The 21,518-nt window shown below is 43.5% G+C and overlaps 1 protein-coding gene across 1 annotated transcript in view; it reads left to right on the top strand.

Moving 5' to 3' along the window:
• The window catches only part of GLIS3 (GLIS family zinc finger 3), a 591,510-nt gene that overhangs the window by 503,400 nt on the left and 66,592 nt on the right, over nt 1–21,518 (top strand). Inside the window, exon 6 of the mRNA XM_006863746.1 lies at nt 4,041–4,185. Within this exon, the coding sequence (XP_006863808.1) occupies nt 4,041–4,185 (145 nt within the window). The remainder of the gene's footprint in view (nt 1–4,040; nt 4,186–21,518) is intronic.

Below are 21,518 nucleotides of genomic sequence, written 5' to 3'. Positions count from 1 at the left end.
GGTGGTTCAAGCTCACCAGTCACTCCTCGGAAACCCTGTTATATGGTCGTTATGGGTCGGATCCGACTCGATAGCACTTAACAACAACAACAACAACAACAACCAGAAGAACTGTGGACTACTAGAAGAATGGAATCCTGGTGTGATAAACATTGGACTGCAAGGTCAGTTTGAACCTCAAGGTCGGCAGTTCAAAGTCACCAGCTGCCCCTTGGAAACCACATACAGCATCACTCTGAGTCGGAACTGACTCCACGGCACACAGTCAGCAGTGGTGGCACCAAAAGAATAAACCTATTAGTCTTAGAAGAATGCAACCAGAATGCTCCTTCGAAGTGAAGATGAGAAGACTTCTGCTTATGTCTTTATTTTGGACATGTTATCAGGAAAGATCAATTGATAGAAAAGGACATTATGTTTGGTGATGTAGAGAGTCATAGAAAATGGAAGGACCCTTGATGAGATGGAATGACACTAAGGCCACAACATGAACTCAAACACACCAATGATCACAGGCAATGTTTCATGCTGTCATGCTTGAGGCTGTCTTGAGTCAGGACCCAACGCCATGATAGCCAACACCACCAAAGTCTTAAATGATCAAAATGCCCTTTGTTTCCCTCTGGGAATGAGGGAAGATGCTACACTTAGATATCATTGCTATACTTCTATGCCTGTGTCTTTCCTTGGGAAATTTGGGATAAGAGCCTCCAGGGTTATTCAATTTAAGAAGCACGCTATAGATCCATGCCTAATTTCAGAAAAAAACAAGTTAACTCTTATTATAAAGTCAGGGAATCACACTCTTGGGAAGCAGGACTTGCAGTGACATTCCTTGGGAAGACCTCATTGGTATGATAGCTGTAAAGCTCTATAGCATTTGGTAATAGAAATCAGAGACAGGCTCATGTTTGCATTGAGTAGAACATGTGGACCCCCGTTCACATTCTAATGATGGAAGGCAAATTAAAATTGATCATCAGGACCCATTGCAAGTCTTGATTTTTTTTTTTTTTCTTTTCAGTTTTTCTTGCACAGCATGTGTTAGTCTGGTACTAAAATGATAGGCACACCTTCCAAAGGCTGTGGGAGGATTTAGTATTAACTGCAGACATTCTAAGTCAGCGATCTCAAAGTGCCCAAACAGGAAACGATCATACAATTGCGTCTCCTTTGCTACGTGGATCCAATGCACCCTCCTGGTGCCAAGAGTTACTGTAGTATTTCACATTCTTAGATACCTTTTTGGAATCCAAGAAGTACTGTTACCCAACTTGTCACAGGATTCTCATTGATACAGATACTGATAATAAAAGGCAATAATGATGAAACCTACATAGAAAAGAGGTAGATCACTTAAACAAATGTCTTACAGAACTGAAATACAATGGAACCCTGGGAATGGCTCTAACTGCGTATTGTTTGGTATATAATTTTGTGTTTTGATTTTACCTTCATAAACACTATCTTAATGGATGTACAGTATTCTAGCCAATAAAACCACTGCCCTCTAACTGATTCCCTCTCATGGCAACCCTACAGAATAGAGCAGACCGGCTCCTTAGGCCGAACCTCGTTCTCTCTAGGAGAAACTGATGGGTTTAGTCCCTAGCCTTCTAGTTAGCAGCACTTAACTCACTTCAGCTACCAGGGCCCCTTATTCCATCAAATAGGTATAAGATAATTTACTCGCTTAATTGTGAATATTTAAATCATTTCCAATTGTTTTGGTATTGATCTAAATAAGGCTATATATTGTTATATATATTATGTTATATATTGTTATATAGGAAGTCCCTGGGTGGTGTAAACATTCAGCACATGCAGGTTAAAGGTTCAAGTTCATCCAAAGCACCTGGGAAGAAAGGCCTGGTGATCTAGTTCCAAAATACCAGTCACTGAAAACCTTCTGAAGCACAGTTCCATTCTGACACACTTGGGATTACCATAAATTGGGGTAGACTAGGGGGCAACTGGCTTCATCTGTTGCCCCCTTAATATAAATTCCATAAAGGCAATATCTCTAGGGTCTAGAGAACTATATGATACTCAATAAATATTTGTTGGATGAGTAAATATGCTCCAATCCTGTACTTATTAAAATCAATTTATATGTTCTTTTGAATAATGACACTTAAAACCACTTGCAATATCTGCAGCAAACATATTCCTAGATTATTTAAAAGCATTATGTTTTTGTACAAGTCAAAAGTTAATATATTTATATAACTAAGTTTTCCACTGTTATTTTTTTCCCATTTACCTGAGCTATCAAAATCTTTCTTTCATAATGAGATAAGATAAATTTCACCTGTGCATTATTGTAGCATTTTTATGGCTCAACTTTCGTTTTTACATAAAACTCTTCAATATATAAAGAGTTGATTTGCATATGTGTGATTAAAAAATGAAGCTCTAAATCGTTGGGGTTAATTTCTTTATAATCATACATACATACTCTGAGTTTCTGTTGCTGTTATTGACATTGGATTTTAAAACAATCGTTGTTGTTGTTGTCTGGTGCCACCAAGTTGATACCGTCTCATAGCGACCCTGTGTACAACAGAACGAAACACTGCCCAGTCCTGGGCCAATCTCACAATTGTTGCCATGCTTGAGCTCATTGATGCTGCCATTTTGACAATCCATCTCACTGGGAGTCTTCCTCTTTTTCTCTGACCCTCCACTTTACCAAACATGATATCTTTCTCTAGTGACTGGTCCCTCCTGACAATATGTCTGAAGTATGAGAGATGAATTTTGGCCATTGTGACCTCCAAGGAGCACTCGGGCTGCACTTCTTCCAACACAGATCTGTTGGTTCTTTTGGCAGCCCATGGCACTTTCAGTATTCTCCTCCAACACCATAACTCAAATGCATCAATTCTTCTTCAGTCTTCCTTATTCACTGTCCAGCTGTCGCATGCATATGAGGTGATTGAAAATATCATGGCTTGGGTCAGGCGCACCTTAGTCCTCAAGCTGACATCTTTGCTCTTCAACACTTTAGAAAGGTCTTGTGCAGCAGATTTGTGTAATGCAATACATCGTTTGATTTCTTGACTGCTGCTTCCATGAGTGTTGATAGTTGACCCAAGAAGAATGAAGTCCTTGACAACTTTAATCTTTTCTCCATTGATAAGAATGTTGTTTATTGGTCCGGTGGTGAGGATTTTTGTTTTATTTACATTGAGATGCAATCCATACCAAAGGCTGTGTGCTTTGATCTTCATCAGTAAATGTTTTAAGTCCTCTTCACTTTCAGCAAGCAAGGTTGTATCATCTGCATATTGCAGGCTGTTAATGAGTCTTCTTCAATCCTGATGCCATGTTTTTCTTCATATAACCCACCTTCTCGGATTATTTGCTCAGCATACAGATTGATTAAGTATGGTGAAAGAATATTACCCTGTCGCACACCTTTCTTAATTTTAAACCATTCAGTGTTCCTAAATTTTCATAGGAGCACGGTGGCTCTGTAGGATAAGCACTGGACTGTGAACCACAAGGTCAGCAGTTCAAGCCCATAGGAGAAAGATGACACTTTCCACTCCTGAAATGATTTACAGCCTTGGAAACCCTGTACAGGGTCACTATGAGTTGAAACTGACTTGACTGCACTTAACAAAGATAGCAACATTTTCCTCTTACCACTCATAGGAGTCAATTCTCATTGGCTGTTTCCTGCTTATCTTTGAGTTATTTTCAGCACCGTGTTTTAAAGGCACTTTCCAATAGGGACTAAATATTCTTGGGTTTGTTTTTGTCATGGCTACAACCGCTGAGACAATATATTGTAAATATTAGGAGATAAATGGGAAGTTGAGCTCCCAGACTGGGAATACTGAGGATTGTAGCCAAATCTCATCTCGATGATTTGTCTGGATCCCCTTACCAAGTGTGTTCATGATATTTGCCAAATGACCCCTGTCAACTCTGATCTGTAATTGTTGCTTGATCTGTGGGTTGCGTCACATTGAAGCAAATATTCCAACAACCAACTGCCTTTCTCCTTTTGTTCGGTTTTCTCCTTCCCGTAGTTGCGGTCCAGCACGGAGCTCCACCCGGACCTGCTCTCGGATTGCCTCACCGTGCAGCCCCTACAGCCAGCTGCTTCCCCACACGACGCTGCTGCCGAGGGGGCTGTGGGATGCTCCCCAGGGCCCGGGCCTGACCTCTATCCAGGTAACCACAGTAAGAGAAGCCCAACTCCATCCTCTGCAGCCCGCAGGTTCTGCACTCTGGAAGAGCTCATGGGAGGAAAACTCTCCCTAAAGCCATCTGCATTGTGCTTTATGTATGTCCTGCAAGATCAGAGCCAGAACTACTAACCCCAAGGTCAGCAGTTCAAGCCCATCAGCCACTCCTCAGGAGAAAGATGAGGCTTTCTGCTCCCATAGAGATATATTTTTAAAAAGCATTTATTATGAATTGAATGATAGTTTACATGGCAAAACATTGATTTTGCACTCATCCTATCATGTTTTGTTTCATTGCAATGATTACAATCCCTTCCATGCATCATCATTTTAACAGTATCTGCTTCTACTCCCTCTGTGTTTTTTTGTTTGTTTGTTTGTTTTGGGTGGGGGTGGGGTACACAAAGACGCTCAGGAATATATAGTCATTGAAACAACCAAAGGGCATTCTGCAAGACTGCCTCCTGGCCGCCAACACACAGTCTTTCTCTTTCCATGAGTCTAGAGTCCTCAGCTGCACTCTCTCTCTCCATGTCCTCATCTCTGCCTCCATCTCTGGTGTCGCAGCTTCTCTGATTAGGGTCCCATGTTCCGTTCATGCTCTTCTCTATTGATGGTCCTAGGGTCCTCTGTTCCTGGAATGTATAATTATCTACTCCCCCTTTTATGTTACAAAACTTCTACCTTTACAGTTGTGACAGTCACAATTAGTCATGATAACAATTACTCACAACTGAATTGTAAGAATCTTATCCCCATCTCCTTTCAGCAGACCCATCTAGACAAAATGAAAATTCTTCAGTGAGAATTCTACTTTTCCCAGCACACTCTGAAACTAAACTCCCTCTTGAAAACTTGTAAGCCAGTCACTTCATGCCTTTATAGCCCTCACATTTTAGGTAGCCAATGTCTAAGTTGCCTGTCCTTATCAACCTGTATACCAAGGGGATAGGCTTGATCTTTTATGTGAAGACTCCTTCCCTTTCAGTTGGTATTTTGAGCTACTACATCCATAAGTATAGATCAAGTTCATCAAATTGTAGCAAGTTACTCTTACTTCCTTTATCAAATTTCTTTATCCTCCTCTAGTTGAGCTCTGGTCATCAAGTCATTCCTAAAGAGATTTACAGCTTCAAAAACCCTACACAGGGTCTGAGGCAGAACTGACTCAATGGGAGTGGGTTTGGGCTTTTTTGGGTGGGGTGCAAGCAGTCCCTAGGTTCTGCAAATGGTTGATGAGTTTGAATGCTAACCGTAAGCTTGACTGGTCAAGACCACTTAGAGGTGCCTCTGAGGAGAGGTCTGGTGATCTACTTCCAAAAGTTCATAGGCTTGGAAACCTTATAAAGTAGTTCTACCCTATATATTGGTGTGGCTCTGTGGGTTAATGCGCTGGACTGCAAGGTCGGTTTGAACTGCAAGATCTGTGGTTCAAGCTCACCAGCCGCTCCTCAGAAACCTTATACAGGGTTGCTATGGTTCAGAACTGACTCGATGGCACTTAACAACAACAACAAAACACTGCATACGGAATTGACTCAACAATAAGCAACCACTAATAAAAGCACAGGCTGCAAGAAAACCCTGGGTCATGCAAATGGCTAACACACTCAACTGCTAACCTTAAATTTGGCAGTTCAAGTACCTCCAAAGAAAGTCCTGATGCTCTGCTTCCTTGAAACCAGCCATTGGAACCCATATGGAGCACAATTCTATTCTGATACACATGAGGTTGCGAGGTGTCAGAATAGACTCAACAACCACTGGTTTAATAGACGATTTATAAGAAGCCAGCAAGTGATAGTTTGCATAACCCCGAGAGTCTCAGAGAAGATAAGATACAGTCTGGCACAGGGCAGTCCAGCATGCCACATCAAGTGGCCACTTCCTTTATGGAACACAATTTTCAGGTTGATAAGATGGAGCTTGATTGAAAAGGATTTCCTGAAAAGACATTGATTTCTGTGGAAGAAAATACCGCTTTCGGTTAAGGCATTACCACTTCAGACTATGCTGAGGACAATTTGAAATTGAGGTGTTTACATCTTTACTGTTCTGAAAATCCTGAGGCTCCCCAAGCCCGGCTCCCAAGCTAACCTGAGTGTCATTTAGTGATCTAACAAGGTGTCCATGAGCAGTTCTCAAGAGGGGCTCATTGTGTTTCCTGCTCTTGTGCTCAGAGGTCCTATACTAGTCCCAGGGCATCCTGTACCTGTAGGCAACTTATCTGCTTATAGAAATATTTCTTGCCCATGGACCATGGTATAAATGCTTTTTCCCAGGCTTATTGCTTTCATAGATCTTCTAGTCAGCTCCTAGGATAAGCTAATGAAGCAGATAAGTCCATGGTTAGAGAGTCTGTAGGAGTATGGACAGCCTAGGTCAGTGCCTGATAGCAGGTGTCCATCACGAACAGAGAATGTTCTCAGGAAGAACATCTGTCCCATGGACGCTCATAAAAATTCCAAAGTGAAACTGAACTACAGAACTAATCAGACATAACCTTTGCAAATGACCCAAAAACATATCAGAAGCCCTTGTGATTGGGATGTTTGAATCTTGGGACTTTTGTTGCTAAGTGCCACTGAGTCGGTTCCAAAACATAGAGACCTTGTGTACGGTTTCCAAGAAATGGCTGGTGGGTTTGAACCATTGACCTTACTGTTATCTGTCCTGTGCTTATCTTACACATTGTTGTCATTGTTACGTGTCATAGAGTCAGTTCCAACATATAGTAACCCTATATAGGGTTTCCAAAGACTGGCTGGTGGGTTTGAACCACTGGCGTTGTGATGACCAAAATGAGGGCATTTTATCTGTTCCACCCCCACTGGATTATGAAATAATTAGCATTATTTTAGAGCTTACAAACAATGTTGAGTGGTTCCAGTTGTGAATGTAACTTTATACTTTTCAGAAAAATGGAAGTGGTTTTGTTCAACTGTTTTAGGGAATTGTGGAAGAAAACTAAAGATTTGGTCTTAAGAGCAGGCATTTTTGAAATCATGTTGCTAGGAGGTAAGAGTTTGTTTCTTATACTTTCTGTAGTAAGTATTGTTGTTGTTACTTGTCATAAGGTTGGCTCTGAAGGCGGTGACCTTGTGTACAACCGAACAGAGCATCACCTGATGTACCACCCATGATGGATGGTGTGTTTCAGTCCCTTGCTGCAATATGGTGTCTTCCCATCGCACCGAAGGGTTCACTCGTTTTTGCTGACCTTCTACTCTATGAACCATGATGTTCATTTCTAGCAGTTGGTCTTTTCTGATGAGTAAGCCAGCCGGCTGAAGACTTACCATCCTCACATCTCTGGAATATTCCTTCTAAGATTGATCTATTATTCTTCTGGTAGTCTACAGTGTATTCATGTTTTTGTTGTTAAGTGCTTTTGAGTCAGTTCTCACTCATAGTGAGAGTAGATTCTGACTAACAACAACCCTGTATAGGGTTTCTGAGACTGAATATCTTTCTTTCTGGTGGGCTCCAACTGCCAACCTTGTGGTCACAGTCCATTGATTATCCTAAGAAGCCATCATACTCCTTATATAATAATTTGTTACTGTTGTTATTAAGTGTCGTCGAGTCACTTCCAACTCGTAGTGACCCTGTATAGGGTTTCTGAGGAGCTATTGGTGAGTTTGAACTGCCAACTGTGCAGTTAAAACAGACTTTGTTGTCCATTGCATTAATCCACAGCACCACACCTGTGTTAAATCCACACAAGATTTAATGTATTTTCTAAGGTAGTGACTCGTTTTAATGTAAGCTTATGTATACATTTTAATTTTTATACATTTGTTGCATTCATTAAGTTGAGAATATTTGCTGTCTTGGGACAACTTGCAGAAGTGTAAGTGTTAGAAATAATTTTTCTTATGAAAGTAGAAGAAAAATTAGTACAGTGTGATCTCTAAGAGTGGTCATTAATTGAAGGATTTTATTAGAGGATTCCAAATGTGCATTTATACATTTTCCTATAGATTAAACTTTATACAAGAATTGTGAAGATCAAATAATACGATCTATATAAAAATCTTTATAAAAAGGCATAGAGTAGTATAAAAATGCAGTCATGTTACTTGCACTATCCTCACAATTACTGCTTTTCCTGGATCTCTCCAGATGTGAAAGGAGACAGATAAATTTGGATGTGATGGAGGAGACAAGAGCAGACGGAGATGGAACTTGAGAGACAAAAGCAGATTTGAGAGGAAGCGTTTATCAGTGCACCTCTGTGACATCTTTTTTAACATCTGCTGCCCTGTCTCTGTGGCACTTCTTGTCTCTAACTGAATTGGACAGTCAATGAAGGTAGAAGTAAAACTCATAGTTTCTTGTTGTAGACTTGCTTGGTTACTAACTTAAAGGAGTCCTGGTGTGGCGCTGTTTGCTAACCACATGATTGGTGGTTCCAGCCCATTAGACATTCCTTGGAAACCCTGTACAGGGTCGCTATGAGTCGTAACTGACTCCACAGCACTTCACAACAACTATAACTAACCTATGGGTTGGTGGCTCAAACTCAACCAGCAGCTCCATGGAAAAAATCACATGACCATTATCTTCCATAAAGACTGGAGCCATTCTACTGTGTCCTACATGGGGTCACTATGCGTTGGTAGCAGAGTCCCTAGCTGGAATCTCTGGGCAGCCCAACCAGTTAAAGGTTGGCAGTTTCAACATCTCCCCCAGATGCACTTCTGAAAGGGCACAGTCACGGGGAGCCCAGTGGAGCCCAGTTCTGCTCTGACGCCGATGAGGTCACCCTGATGTGGCAGTGAGTCACTGGTGCGTGATTTACATGAATCCTGAACGTCTCCTTTAATGTGCATTCAGGCACCGGGAAGTCTTGTGAAAACGCAGGGGGACAGGGCCCGACTCCCAGAGTTTCTGATTCAGCAGGTCTGACTTTGTCCCAAGAATTTGCATTTCTGCCAGGAGTGTCTAACAAGTTCTCAGGTCGTGTTGGGTGATGCTGGTCCAGGGACCTCATTTTGAGAACGATTTCTCTGGACTCTAAACTGCAGTCAATGTGATTTCTATCAAAATATGATTTGGATTTTGACCAGTGGGAATTTCAGTTAGAATCGTACTATCATGTATGGTTTTATTTCCTACTGGAGAAAACCTATGCTTCTCCTCCAAACCAGTGCTCCAATGCTCATGTTTTGATTAAGAGTGAGATCTTATAACCACTCAAGTGAAGAAAATTAAAATTCCAATTCCCAGTCAGCCCAGGGCACATCTGTAATGTTTGTGAGCTACTTAATTTGATACTTCAGTTCCCCACATCCATTCATTCCCTTATATTTGTGCTCATTTTTCATGCAAGATTAATCCGGATTAACGCAGTTTGACAATATGTACATATTTTTGCTGTAAAAATATTTTTGCATGTGTGAGCAAAAACCAAGTCTATACTTTACTGAGGAGGAGAGGAACAATTGCTTGTTTCCATGAACTTTTTGAAGCCCCCTCATAGTTTGAGGTATACCTCATGTAAATTGTAGAGAGCAAGTGGATGGAAGGAAAGGCGCTTCAGGATAGAATCTTCTAGAATGAAGAGCTAGTGACACATTTTGTGATTCAGAAGTTATGGGTCCAACTTCCAGGTTCAAAGTTCTAACTTTCCACTTCAGCTGAAATTGCCTTCTGAGAAAAGCAAAAAGTAGGTAGTTGGGTTTCTTGCAGAAGAAGATAAAGAAAAGAGATGCTGGAAATTTCCAGGGTGCCCATCACCATAGTGAACATTGATTAGTTTGCACTTATAGGTGAGTCTTGGTGTGGCACTGTAGGATAAACACTGGACCACAAGGTTGGTTTGAACTGCAAGGTCTGCAGTTAGAACTCACCCGCCATTTCTTGGATACCCTGTACAGGGTTGCTATCACTCGGAACCAACTCCGTCCCCTTAACAACAACAACATCAGCACTAAAAAACCAGTATCCAGAAGAACATAATATTCTTGTTTGAAAGACATTACTGACTTAAGTTGGGTAGTCCTTGTGTGTTTTACTTTTAGCAATATTAATGTTGTTAAATGCCTTTAAGTTGGTTCCGACTCTTAGTGACTCTATAGAGGGTTTCTGGCTGATGAGCTTGAACCACTGACCTTCAGGCTCAAACCAGCGTTCAGTCCAGCGCATTAGCCTTCAGCGCCACACCAGGACTCCAGCAACATTAATGGAGTATGCACATTGCAGGCATTGAATAAAGAGGACATTGTGGGATTTACTCATTCCAGGTGGCCAAGCAGCAGCTCTGTCTCAGAAGACTGACTTTTGTGGTGTCTTCTCTGTATAGTCAGAAGGTCTGGCGCTGGCTCAAACTCTTAATGCTGCCTTCACAGCAGTGAAGTCTGCCTTAAATTACAGCCACTTCCTTGAAGACTCAGTTTTTCACCTGAGTTTCAGCCTGCTCTTACCCCACAACCAAGGGGTGCTCTTCCAGGTGCAGCCTGGATTTTACTCCTGGGATTCTAGTCACTGTAACTGTTCAGTCTTGGCTCTGCTTCGAGCAGCCATAGACTTGGGATTTCAGGGTGGAGCCCTCCCCTACCACCAGGGCTTGTTTCTGCACCCTTTCTCCTGATACTTTAGCTCTGCTGTGAACCAAAAGGTCGGTGGTTCAAATCCGTTAGTCACTCCAAGGGAGAAAGTTGAGACAGTCCACTTCCATAAAGCTTTATAGCAAACCCAAAGGAGTAGCTCAACTCAGTCCTAGAGAGTCCCTGTGAGTCCGCCTTGACTCTGCCACAATGGAATAATGAGAGGAGGGAGAAATCAACACACACGGCTAAGCAGGAGGTGAGGCTGCCGGAAGTGAGCTGCTTGCTCTTCATCCCTGAAGAAAGGAGCGAAACTTGCAGTAGTGTGCTTAGAAATTCCCTCCTCAGACTGGCTTCCAAAACCCAAACTAGTTGTGGAGGAGTCAACTCCTACTCATGGTGCTCCATGTGTCAGAGGAGAACTGGGCTCCACAGAGTTTTCCGTTAATAATTTTTCATAAGTAGATCCCACTCATGGTGTACCGTGTGTGTCAGAGGAGAACTGTGCCCCACAGGGTTCTCAGTGGATGATTTTTCATAGTAGATTCCACTCATGGTGCCCTGTGTGTGTCAGAGGAGAACTGGGCTCCACAAGGTTTTCAGTGGATGATTTTTCATCAGTAGATCCCAGTCATGGTGCCCCGTGTGTGTCAGACTAGAACTGTGCCCCACAGGGTTCTCAGTGGATGGTTTTTCATAGTAGATTCCACTCATGGTGCCTCCGTGTGTGTCAGAGAAGAACTGGGCTCCACAAGGTTCTCAGTGAATTGAGTTTTCATAAGTAGATTCCACTCAGGGTAACCTCCATGTGTGTCAGATTAAACTGTGCTCCATGGAGTTTTCAGTGGATGATTTTTCATAAGTAGAGTTCACTCCTGGCGCCCCCATGTATGTCAGAGTAGACCTGTGCTTCACAGAGTTTTCAATGGCTGCTTTTTAAGAAGTAGGTTGTCACAGTACCTGGGGACTCCACAGGTGGGTCCACTCACTGCTGGAAAAGGATTTACATGAGAACAGTGGCTCACAGAATTGGGGACCTGGCCTACTGTGGATAAAGGCTGAATTATTCCAGCTCTGATCCTTTACAGAAAAAGTTAGCTGACCCTTCTTTTCATTTACATTTGTGACATTCCTTGGTGACAGAAGAAGATCAAGGAAAATGGAAAGTGAATTAAGATACATGAGGATTATGTTTTTTAAGAATTTGTCAGTACAATTGAGTTTTATGGATGTCCGTATTTTAGATCCAACAAATAATTTAGTACTCTTCAGGAGTCCCTAGCTGGCACAAATAGTTAGGCACTTCACTTCTAACCTAAAGGGGTCCTGGTGTGGTATTGTAAGATAAGTAGTGGACTGCTAACCACTAGGTCATAAGTTCAAACCCACCAGCCATTCCTTGGAAACCCTATTGCTATGAGCTGGAAGCCACTTAAGAACACTTGACAACAACTGAAAGTTTGTGGTTTGAAGCCACTCAGAGGCAGTTCCAAAAGATGGTAACCACTGAAAACCCTATGAAGCAGTTCTACTTTGCAACACGCAGGTGACCATGGAAACTGGTTTGTTTGTTAGCTTGTTTTCAAAGACGTTTAAAATGCCCAATATTGGGAAGACTGCGGACCTCCTGCCCTGCCCATTGCCTATCACTCATAGTCCTCCTCCGGACATTCATTAGAAGGCACTTCAAATGTAGAGGCTCACATGTGGATAATTACAGATGAAAGCCCTCAAGAATACCTAGTATATGGAGAGGTTATGGCGGGGGTTGAGGAGTGGGTAAGTCTGGACCTGTGTGACTTCTAGTCAGCAAGGAGCAGGCAGGAACAGAAGGATGAGGTTCCCATTCAGGATGAATGAGCAAAGTCTGGCAGAAACATCAGAGGGAGGCTAAGTGGCTCTATGCTGTCAGACTGTGGGTTTTATATTTTTTTAAAAATGTAAAGGGTCTGTCTCCAACACTTGGAAGTCAAGGATTGTGTTTTCTAAAGTCTAAAATCTAGTTCTAAAAAAAAAATAGATATGTAGGAGCCCTGGTGGTTAAAGCATTCAGCTGATAAACGTAAAGTCAGAGGTTCAAAGCCACCAGCCACTCAGCCTAAAGATTTACAGCCTTGGGACCCTATTTTACTATTTCTGTCCTACCAGGTCATTGTGAATTGGAATCATTTCAATGACTGTGATTTTTGTTGTTGTTGTTTGATTTGTAAGCAGATAAATTAATGCCCCAAAGGAAAAAAAAGTTAAAAAAAATAAATAAATGGAATTATTGAACTCTAGGGACCTATCTGGTAACATCCCAAGAGAGAACCAACAGAAAAGGTTCATCTTGCCTCAAAATACACCTTCTACCAGCAAGAAGGATGTTTGTAATCCTCGTAAATAGATCATCTGTCATAAAAGTCCAAGAAAAATTCCACAGGTAGTTGTTAAACGTTGTCGACTCTGTTCCAACTCATAACCACCCTGTGGAAGGTGGTTATGAGTTGGAACAGGTGGTTTCTGAGGCTGTAAATCTTTCTGGGAACAGAAAACCTCATCATTCTCTCTTGGAGCAGCTGGGGAGCTCGAACCACCACTCTTGCAGTTTACAGTCCAGGGCTTAGCCTACAGAGCCACAGCACTCCATCCCACAGGCAGAGAAAGGCTTAAATAAAATGTGCTGAAAATGGAATAAGGTGTAGTTTCGTGATAGCAGACAAATGACCTATCTTGAGAGTTCACTGCATTTGGTGGCAAAATTAGGCAATTGCAGACAAGACAGACAAGTGTCCACTGAGTGGACAAAGTATAACAAAGAGGACAAAGTTTTCTTCTTTGGAGTCACAACAAAACCAGCTTTATCACCTATGGCTAGGATGAGTGGTAGCTACAGCACTGCTGAGTGATGCAAATGGCTGATACGCTTGGCTGTGAGCTAATAAATCTATGGTTCTAGTCTACCGAGAGGTGTCCCGACACCTGGGGGCCACCATGAGTTGGAATTGACTTGATGGAAACTGACAACAGTTTTAATTGGAGAAGTCAAAAAATTCTTACCTCCCTTGCAAGAGAATCAAATTCATTTCCCTGCCCGTGGGCCTCGTGGGGAGCCACCTCTGGTTTGTCCATGAAGGCTTGTGTGGTGTAACAATGCTCAGTGAGTTTTGGTGGTACTCCCAGACTAAGACTGGATAAGAAGAAAGAGCTAGCAATCTGCTTTTGAAAAATCGGCCAGTAAAAACTCCATGGTTCCCAATGGTATCGTCTACAAATGACCCTGTGATCTTGGAGATGGCATGGAGCCAGGCAACATGTCTCTAAGTTGTACATATGATCATCAAGAGTCAGGCAGTGACTTGGAAGCTAACAACAACAACAGTGGTCAAGCAGCCAGGGGTTCTTCACAAAACTGCAATTCCCCAGAAAGAACTTAATCCATTTAGAAGAGCTAGGATAGAGAGAGTTCAGAGTTGGTAGACCAGCCCTATACTTAGCTAGAAGAATGTTGTATTAAGAGTTGGCCTGAGTGTCTGTGCTAGAAATATATTTCTTAAGAAATCTTTCCTGTAAAATATATTTAAGTCACGTCAACGTAAAGTGGATGAAATTGTCTTGTCCGTCTTGGAAAGGTAGGGAACAACATGACACAGGTGTTTTTAGGTGCCATTGAGTCACTTAGGACTAATAGGGACGTGTAGACAAGACAGAGACATGTACAACAAAATGAAACACTGCCCAATCCTGTGCCCTTCTCACAATTGTTGTTACGTTTGAGCCCATTGTTGAAGTCACTGTGTTAATCCAGCTCGTTAAGGGTCTTCCTCTTTGTCACTGACCCTCAAGTGGTACAGGTAAGATAAAAGTAGAACAAGAAGAAGTTAGGGAAAAAACCAGAAAAATCTTTGTTATTGAATCAATTGTGACTCATAGTGACCCCATGTTGTGTTTCATTACAACTTTGGTTTCTGTGGCAACATTGGACTTTATTCCCAAAGTAAGAGATGACCAGCATTCTGTAAGAGCTTCCCGTAACAGCTGGCCTTCCAACACCATCTTTCCTTTCTTCCTGCTTTCCCACAACTCCCCCCACTTAGAATAGCCACTAACACATCATGCAAATGAGGAGGCAAAGGATAGCTTTTCCACCAGGCTAGGCTTAGCCTTTTGCTTGTTCATCGTGTTTTACTGACTTTCTGTGTAACTAACTCTGGCTAACTAAGTAGGCAGGTTGTGAGGCAGAAGAGAGCAAGATAAGGCCTGAGGATCGTGGTTAGATATGCCATTCATTGTCTGGAAAGACCCACCAGAGCTGTCTAAAATATAGACCCCAGAGAATTGGGAGGTGCTGCCAGAATAATGCCGTTCTACTTGTAACAGAATGGCTTTGTTCTGAAATGCAGATGTTTCCGGAGCTTGGCCTCACATGAAGTTAATTACACCTGGTATTTCAGAATGTTTGATGGGACTCTTTGGCACTTGCATGGATGATGTCATACATTAGCTCCTTCCTGTTGTATTTCAGTGTATTCCAGAAAGGGGAACTGGAGGGGGCTTCAAAAACCTCGTGGAAAAATGGAATGAAAAGATAGTGGAATTTTTCCACGCACTTTTTGAAACCCCCTCATATATATGCTCTGAGAACTGGGGCGGGGGGGGGGGTGGGGTGGGGAGGGGTGTTAGGGGAGGCAGGCATGTACGCTTTTCCAAACACTAATAACTTCTTTGTTGGCTATAAATCCAGCCACATGAAACTCGTGGGGAAGTATCTATTTGTAAGAGAACTGAATATTCATGTAACTACCCAGACATCAATAAATTCTCATTTTTTCCTTATTTATTTTCCCTCTCAGTGCCTAGTAGCACTGCGGGCTCAAAGTTAATAAGCTTGTTCCTGGGAGCTGCCTCTTCTCTTGCCTAACTCAAACGGCTCCTGAACACATTTGTTTGTCCTGTGGCAGGTGGCTTGCCCATCAGGTGACATGAGTGTGTTTTCTTTGTGTCCGTTGCACGAGGGACAGTTGCTGTTGTTTGCCATCAGTCAGCTCCGGGAGCCTGTCAAGTAGGAACGGGTGGTGTCTGTGGAGTCTGACGGCGTCCCCAGACAGCAAAGAAGGGATTGGTCCATTCCTCTCTTATCAGGACTGCCGGATATGCTATTCTGCAGAGTGCAGAGAGGGAGAAAGAGAGATAGGCAGAAATAATAGATTTTTAGGGATTGACAATAATAAAATTATTCATGGTGCAAGGAGAAGGGAAAGATTAGAGGGTGAGTATGCGTACCCCTGGATACCAGGTGTGGCTCTGTGGGGTCAGCACTGGACTGAGAACCACGAGATCAGCAGTTCAAATGCACCAGCTGCTCCTTAGAAACCCTATCACCGTGATTCACAGTCAATTCAATAGTGCTTAGCAACACCACCAACACACACACCCCTGGACTGATGTGGGGCTGTAGGACCAGCAGTGGACTGTGAACCACAAGGTTGGCAGTTCAGACTCACCAGCTGTTCCTTGGAAACCTTACACCAGGTCGCTGTGAATCAGAACTGACTCCAGGGCACTTGATAACAATAACATGCAGACCCTGAAGACATGTCTGTTTTCTAATTCAGGTGGAATGTGATGGAGAGGGAGGGGAAGGAGAAAAATGTCCAGACGTTGTTGTTGTGAAGGGCCATCGAGGTGGTTCTGACTCATGACATTCTGTATAGGGCTCCCAACGAGTGGCTGCTGGGTTTGAACCGCTGACCTTGCGGTGAGCAGCCACACAGACATTGTTGTTGGTGGTGTTAAGGTCCATCGAGGCGGTTCCAACTCATAACATCACTGTATAGGAGTTCCGAGAAGTGGCTGGTGGGTTTGAACCACTGATCTTGTGTTGCGCAGCCTCACCAGATGTTGGTGGTGGTGTTAAGTGCCATCGAGGTGGTTCTGACTCATAGTGTCCCTGTATAGGGTTTCTGAAGAGTAGCTGGTGGGTTTGAACTGCTGACCTTGTGGTAAGCAGTCCAGTGCTTATTCTTAAGCATCACAACAGACGTTAGGAGGAAAGAAAAAGGAAAACAAATCCCCCTACTCATAAACTACAAGGCAAAGATGAGCTGGAACATCTCTAAACCCCAATACTGTGGAGTTGAGCCCATTTCAACTCATCCCCATCCTGTAGGGGAGTGTAGAACTGCTCCGTGGGGTTTCCAAACAGTAAATCTTAAAGAAGCAGCCTGCCACATCTTTCTCCTGTAGAACAGATGGTGGGTTCAGACTTCCCGTCTCCAGTTAGCAGCCTAGCACTTTAACCATGGTGCCACCAGGTCTCTAGGAAGCAAACCTTCTATTCCTCAATTAGCCTCCTTCTCAAGGGGCCCTGTCCAGGTAATCTCTTTGTGTGAAAATTCTCTCTGCTCTTTGTGTTTGGGTCAGGAGAAAATGTGGACTGTAATTGCCCTGAATGATAAACCAGTTGCTGTCGAGTTAACTCTGACTCAGGGAGACCCTCACGTGTGTCAGAGCAGAACTGGGCTCCATTCGGTTATCAATGGCCGAGTTTTTGGAAGTAGGTGGCCTCGCCTTTCTTCTGAGGTGAGCCAAGATCGCTGACTCTTTGTACCACCCACCATTGCTGGACTATTGTGCTATCAGTTTGCTTTGAGATGAAATGCGGAGAACCTCAAGTTTTCACAATTGAAGATCAACGATCATTTTCCTCAGAATCTTTTGACTTCTGTATGTTACCCAAGGATGTCTCGTTCTGCACTCAGAGAAACAAATATAAAAAAGTGCTGCAAACGGAAAGCTACATCAAGATTTTAAGACTTGAGAGGAGCCATGGTTGACATTTTAGTAATAGCCTGTTTTCACTCTTGTAACAAAATGCAGTGCCATAGTGCATGCAAGGGGCTTGTTAGCTTTTAAACTGAAATGCATTACGAGAAAGTGTGCATCACTTGTGAAAAACCAAGGACAGCATTTTAACCCCTGGAGGAGCTTTTCCCAAGCCTCAAACACCTCACAGCAATTTGTATATAAAAAAGTAACCAACAAATGAGAGCAAGACTTAGGGAGTCTGACGTATAAACTGCCAACATTTATAAAAATGTCTCTAGCTTCCTCTCATTGGAGGTTTACCTTTTTTGACAACATAAGCCTTTTGCTTGCCTGTTGTTGTTCATTGCTACTGAGTGGATTCCATCGCAGTGAGAGTAGAACTTTCCCAGAAGGTGTCAAGACCGGGACCTTTCAGAAGCAGATCACCAGGCCTGTCTTCCAAGACACCTCTGGGTGTGTTGAAATCACCTACCTTTCCGCTGCTTGTTGTTGTTGTTGTTAAGTGCCGTCAAGTCAGTTCCAACTCATAGCAACCCTGCATAGGGTTTCCAAGGAGCAGCTGGTGAGTTTGAACCTCTGACCTTATGGTTACAGCATCAGGATTGGTCATTTGCACCACGCATCCTATTAATAATAACCAGGAGGACAGTGGTGTAAATAACACAACGATAGTTGTTGTTAAATGCTGTCAAATCGATTCTGACTCATAGCAACCCTGCATTACATTTCCAACAAGCAGCTGGTGGGTTTGAACCACCAACTTTGTGGTTCGCAGCCCAGCACTGATTCTACAGTGCCACACCAGGGCTCCAACACGACAGTTGTTGTTAAGTGCTGTCGAGTCAGTTCCGACCCGTAGTGATCCTGTGTAGGGTAATCTATTGAGCGCTCAACTATGTAATGCAATCATGGTGCTGAGCATTGCCGCTGTGTTCCAGGAGCACTCTCACAATTCTGAGAGGCGGTACTCCTTTGTAAGGTGCTAAATCTTGGGCTAAATTAAATGGCCTGCCAAAGGTTCATCGCTGTCCTACTGGCTACCAGTCATGGTGACGCGTGTAGCTGCCTGGCACACTGAAGTCTGTTGTCGCAGCCATTGCGCATTCTAAACTCCTTCCAACCCAGGACCCACTTACCAGCACTATATTGGACTATATTGTTTTGTGATCCATACAGTTTTTGTTTGATTACATTTGGAAGTAGATTGCTAAACCTTCCTTCCTAGCCTGTCTTAGTCTGGAAGCTCTTCTGAAATCTGTCCACCAGGGGGCTCTGCTGACATTTGAAATACCAATGGCATAGCTTCCTGCTTCACAGCAACACGCAAGCCACCACCTCACGGCAAACTGGCAAAGAGGTGGTCATTGGTAAAGCTGAAATTCAAACCCAGGACCTCTGTATGAATCATGATGTGTGCTCTTTGGTCACTTCATGACCACCCGACACTGATTCTCTCCAATGCCCGGTTTCAAGAGAGGTGAAAGGAGCAGCTTGTGTGTTCTAGTTTCTGGAGATGAAGTTTGCTCTTCTTTGGGGTCTGCTGAGCCATGAAAGCAGACTTTCCCTGATGTCATTGATTCTCATACCTCTGTCTGCCTTAATGCTGAACATGCAGCCCGAGAGATGAAGGGTAATCCCGTCCATCGTCCCATGTTCCAGCTGCTGTTGTTGAGTGCTGTGAAGTCGATTCAACTGAGTAGAACTGCCACATGGAGTCTCTTAGGCTAATCTTTATGGGAGCAGATTGCCAGGTCTTTACTCCATGGGTGGTTTGAACCACTGATAGCGGTTAGCAGCATTGTGCCTTCTGTACCAGGGGCCATGGCATAAACGCCATCTGTCAAGGTTCCGGTGTGACTCTGGCACTCAGTTGAAGTTCCCTGTCAGTCCCCCTTGCTAGAAGAGCAACCATGCTCCCAACAAGAAGCAATATCAGGTCTTCCCAGGCAGTTGTAAAGGATTTCACTTGCAGAGCATCTTCTTCATGCGTGTTGGTCGAGGTGGCTGTCTTCCAGCTCGGAACATTACAGCTGCTTGTGGGAGAGGGTGCAGAGCCGTGGTGGCTCCGTAGTAGAATCCATACCACCCATGCGGAGTTCCTAGTTCATTCCCAGCCAGTATGTCTCATGCATAGACACCATCGTCTGATGTTGGAACAGGTTTCAGCAGAGCCTGCAGATGAAGAAAGACTAGCAAGAAAGAGCTGGTGATCTAATTCCCAAAATCAGCCAATGAAAACTTCGAGGAATGTAACGATCTAATGTGCAATTGATTGTGGGGGTGATGCAGGATGGGGTAGCATTTCTTTGCAGAGTTCATGGGGTCTCCATGTGTTGAGGGGGATCAACCCGACCGTAGTTTACAACAACAAAGAGTGCATATGTCAAACTGCTCATGAACAACCTTCCCTACCTTCCTTCTCTTCACACTGTTGGATCAATACGCTCTGACAAACATCTATAATCTTTATTTGGGAAAAAGCCCAGTTCCTACTGGCTGTTTGTTTTCCAAACTAAATAATTCTGCTAATTTCATGCCTGAATTAATTTTCAGAGCTGGGAATGCTCTCTCATTGATGCTAAGGTGATTTTCTGTGCTCTTAGGGCAAACACAGAAATGGGAATAATAGAATGCTTTTTGCATTTTGTCAGGCATGTTGGTGATGGAAGCTGCCCATTTGTAGCGGATGAGGGAAGGGGTGGGGGAGAAGCGATGTGTAGTGGCTCCCAGCAGCCTTTGTAGATGGAAGAGCAATGATTCTGCTGCTATGGTATCACGTGTGAGAGATTACAGCATGTGGTGGTTCGGACATGGGATCTGAGATCAGGATTCCTGCCTTTGAACTCCCCAGACATGTGTCCCAGGGTAACCTGCTTCAGAAACCTATGAGGCCTCAGGAGACATACTTGTAAAGTAAATGGCATATAACCGCAAACTAGATGCTAAGTCAGCCACCGTGAGGTGATTCTGACACGTGGTGACCCCATGTATGGCAAAGTACAAGTGCGCCTCCTACAGCTTACAGGGATGTGGCTGGTTGAAGCAGATCACAGTCTTTTCTTGTAAGACCCCTCTAGGTGGGTTTGAACTACCTGCCTTTCGGTTGGCAGTTGAGTGCTTAACACTTTGTGTCACTCAGAGACTCCATGGCACATAATAAGTTCTCAATAAGTGTGTGACATTGTAGGATAAGCACTGCACTGCTAACCACAAGGTAAGCAGTTCAAACCCACCAGCCGCTTCTTGGAAACCCTATATGGGGTCGCTAAGAATCAGAACAGACTCAACAGCATTTAGCAACAACAAAAGCAATCCTCACTTCACCTGTCAATTTGCTGAACTCTGGTGGCTTGTGTGTTCCTATGACAGAGAAACACCCATGGTGGGCAGGACTCAGAAGAGCTTCCAGATTGTGACAGCCTAGGAAGAAAGACTTGGCAATCTTTCCTTCCGAAAATTCGTCAATGAAAACCTTATGAATCAAAACAGAACGTTGTCCAACTGCCTTCCTTGGGACATGTTGTCCTATAATCAGACTTTATTTTGGTCCTGTACAGGATTTCTGAGACTGTAAACCTTTATGAGAGCAGAAAGCCTCATCTTTCTCCTGAAGAGTGGCTGGTGGGTTTGAACTGCTGACCTTGTGATTAGCAGCCCAGTGCCTAACCCACAGCGTCACCCAGAGGGACTAATCACTGGAGGAGGAGCAAGCCAGTGAGGGGAAGGAGACCACCGGTGGGTTAGATTGGCACATCTTCATGGACTTGAACATGGGGTGACCCTGAGACAAAGGCAGAATCAGGTAGCATGATGTTCTGCTGTACTTACGGGAGTCAACTCTATGCCGCTATCTAGATTTTAAGGCATGGGGCAGCAAAAAATGAAACGCAGCTGAGATGTGGTCCAGCACCCACTACTCAAAGGATGGTACCTAGATCTGCATCCTGAACTTCCCCGGGGG

Source organism: Chrysochloris asiatica, unplaced genomic scaffold (genome assembly GCF_000296735.1).
Source record: "Chrysochloris asiatica unplaced genomic scaffold, ChrAsi1.0 scaffold00056, whole genome shotgun sequence".
NCBI classification, from domain to species: Eukaryota; Metazoa; Chordata; class Mammalia; order Afrosoricida; family Chrysochloridae; genus Chrysochloris; species Chrysochloris asiatica.
This window is presented reverse-complemented; position numbering and strand designations above follow the sequence as displayed.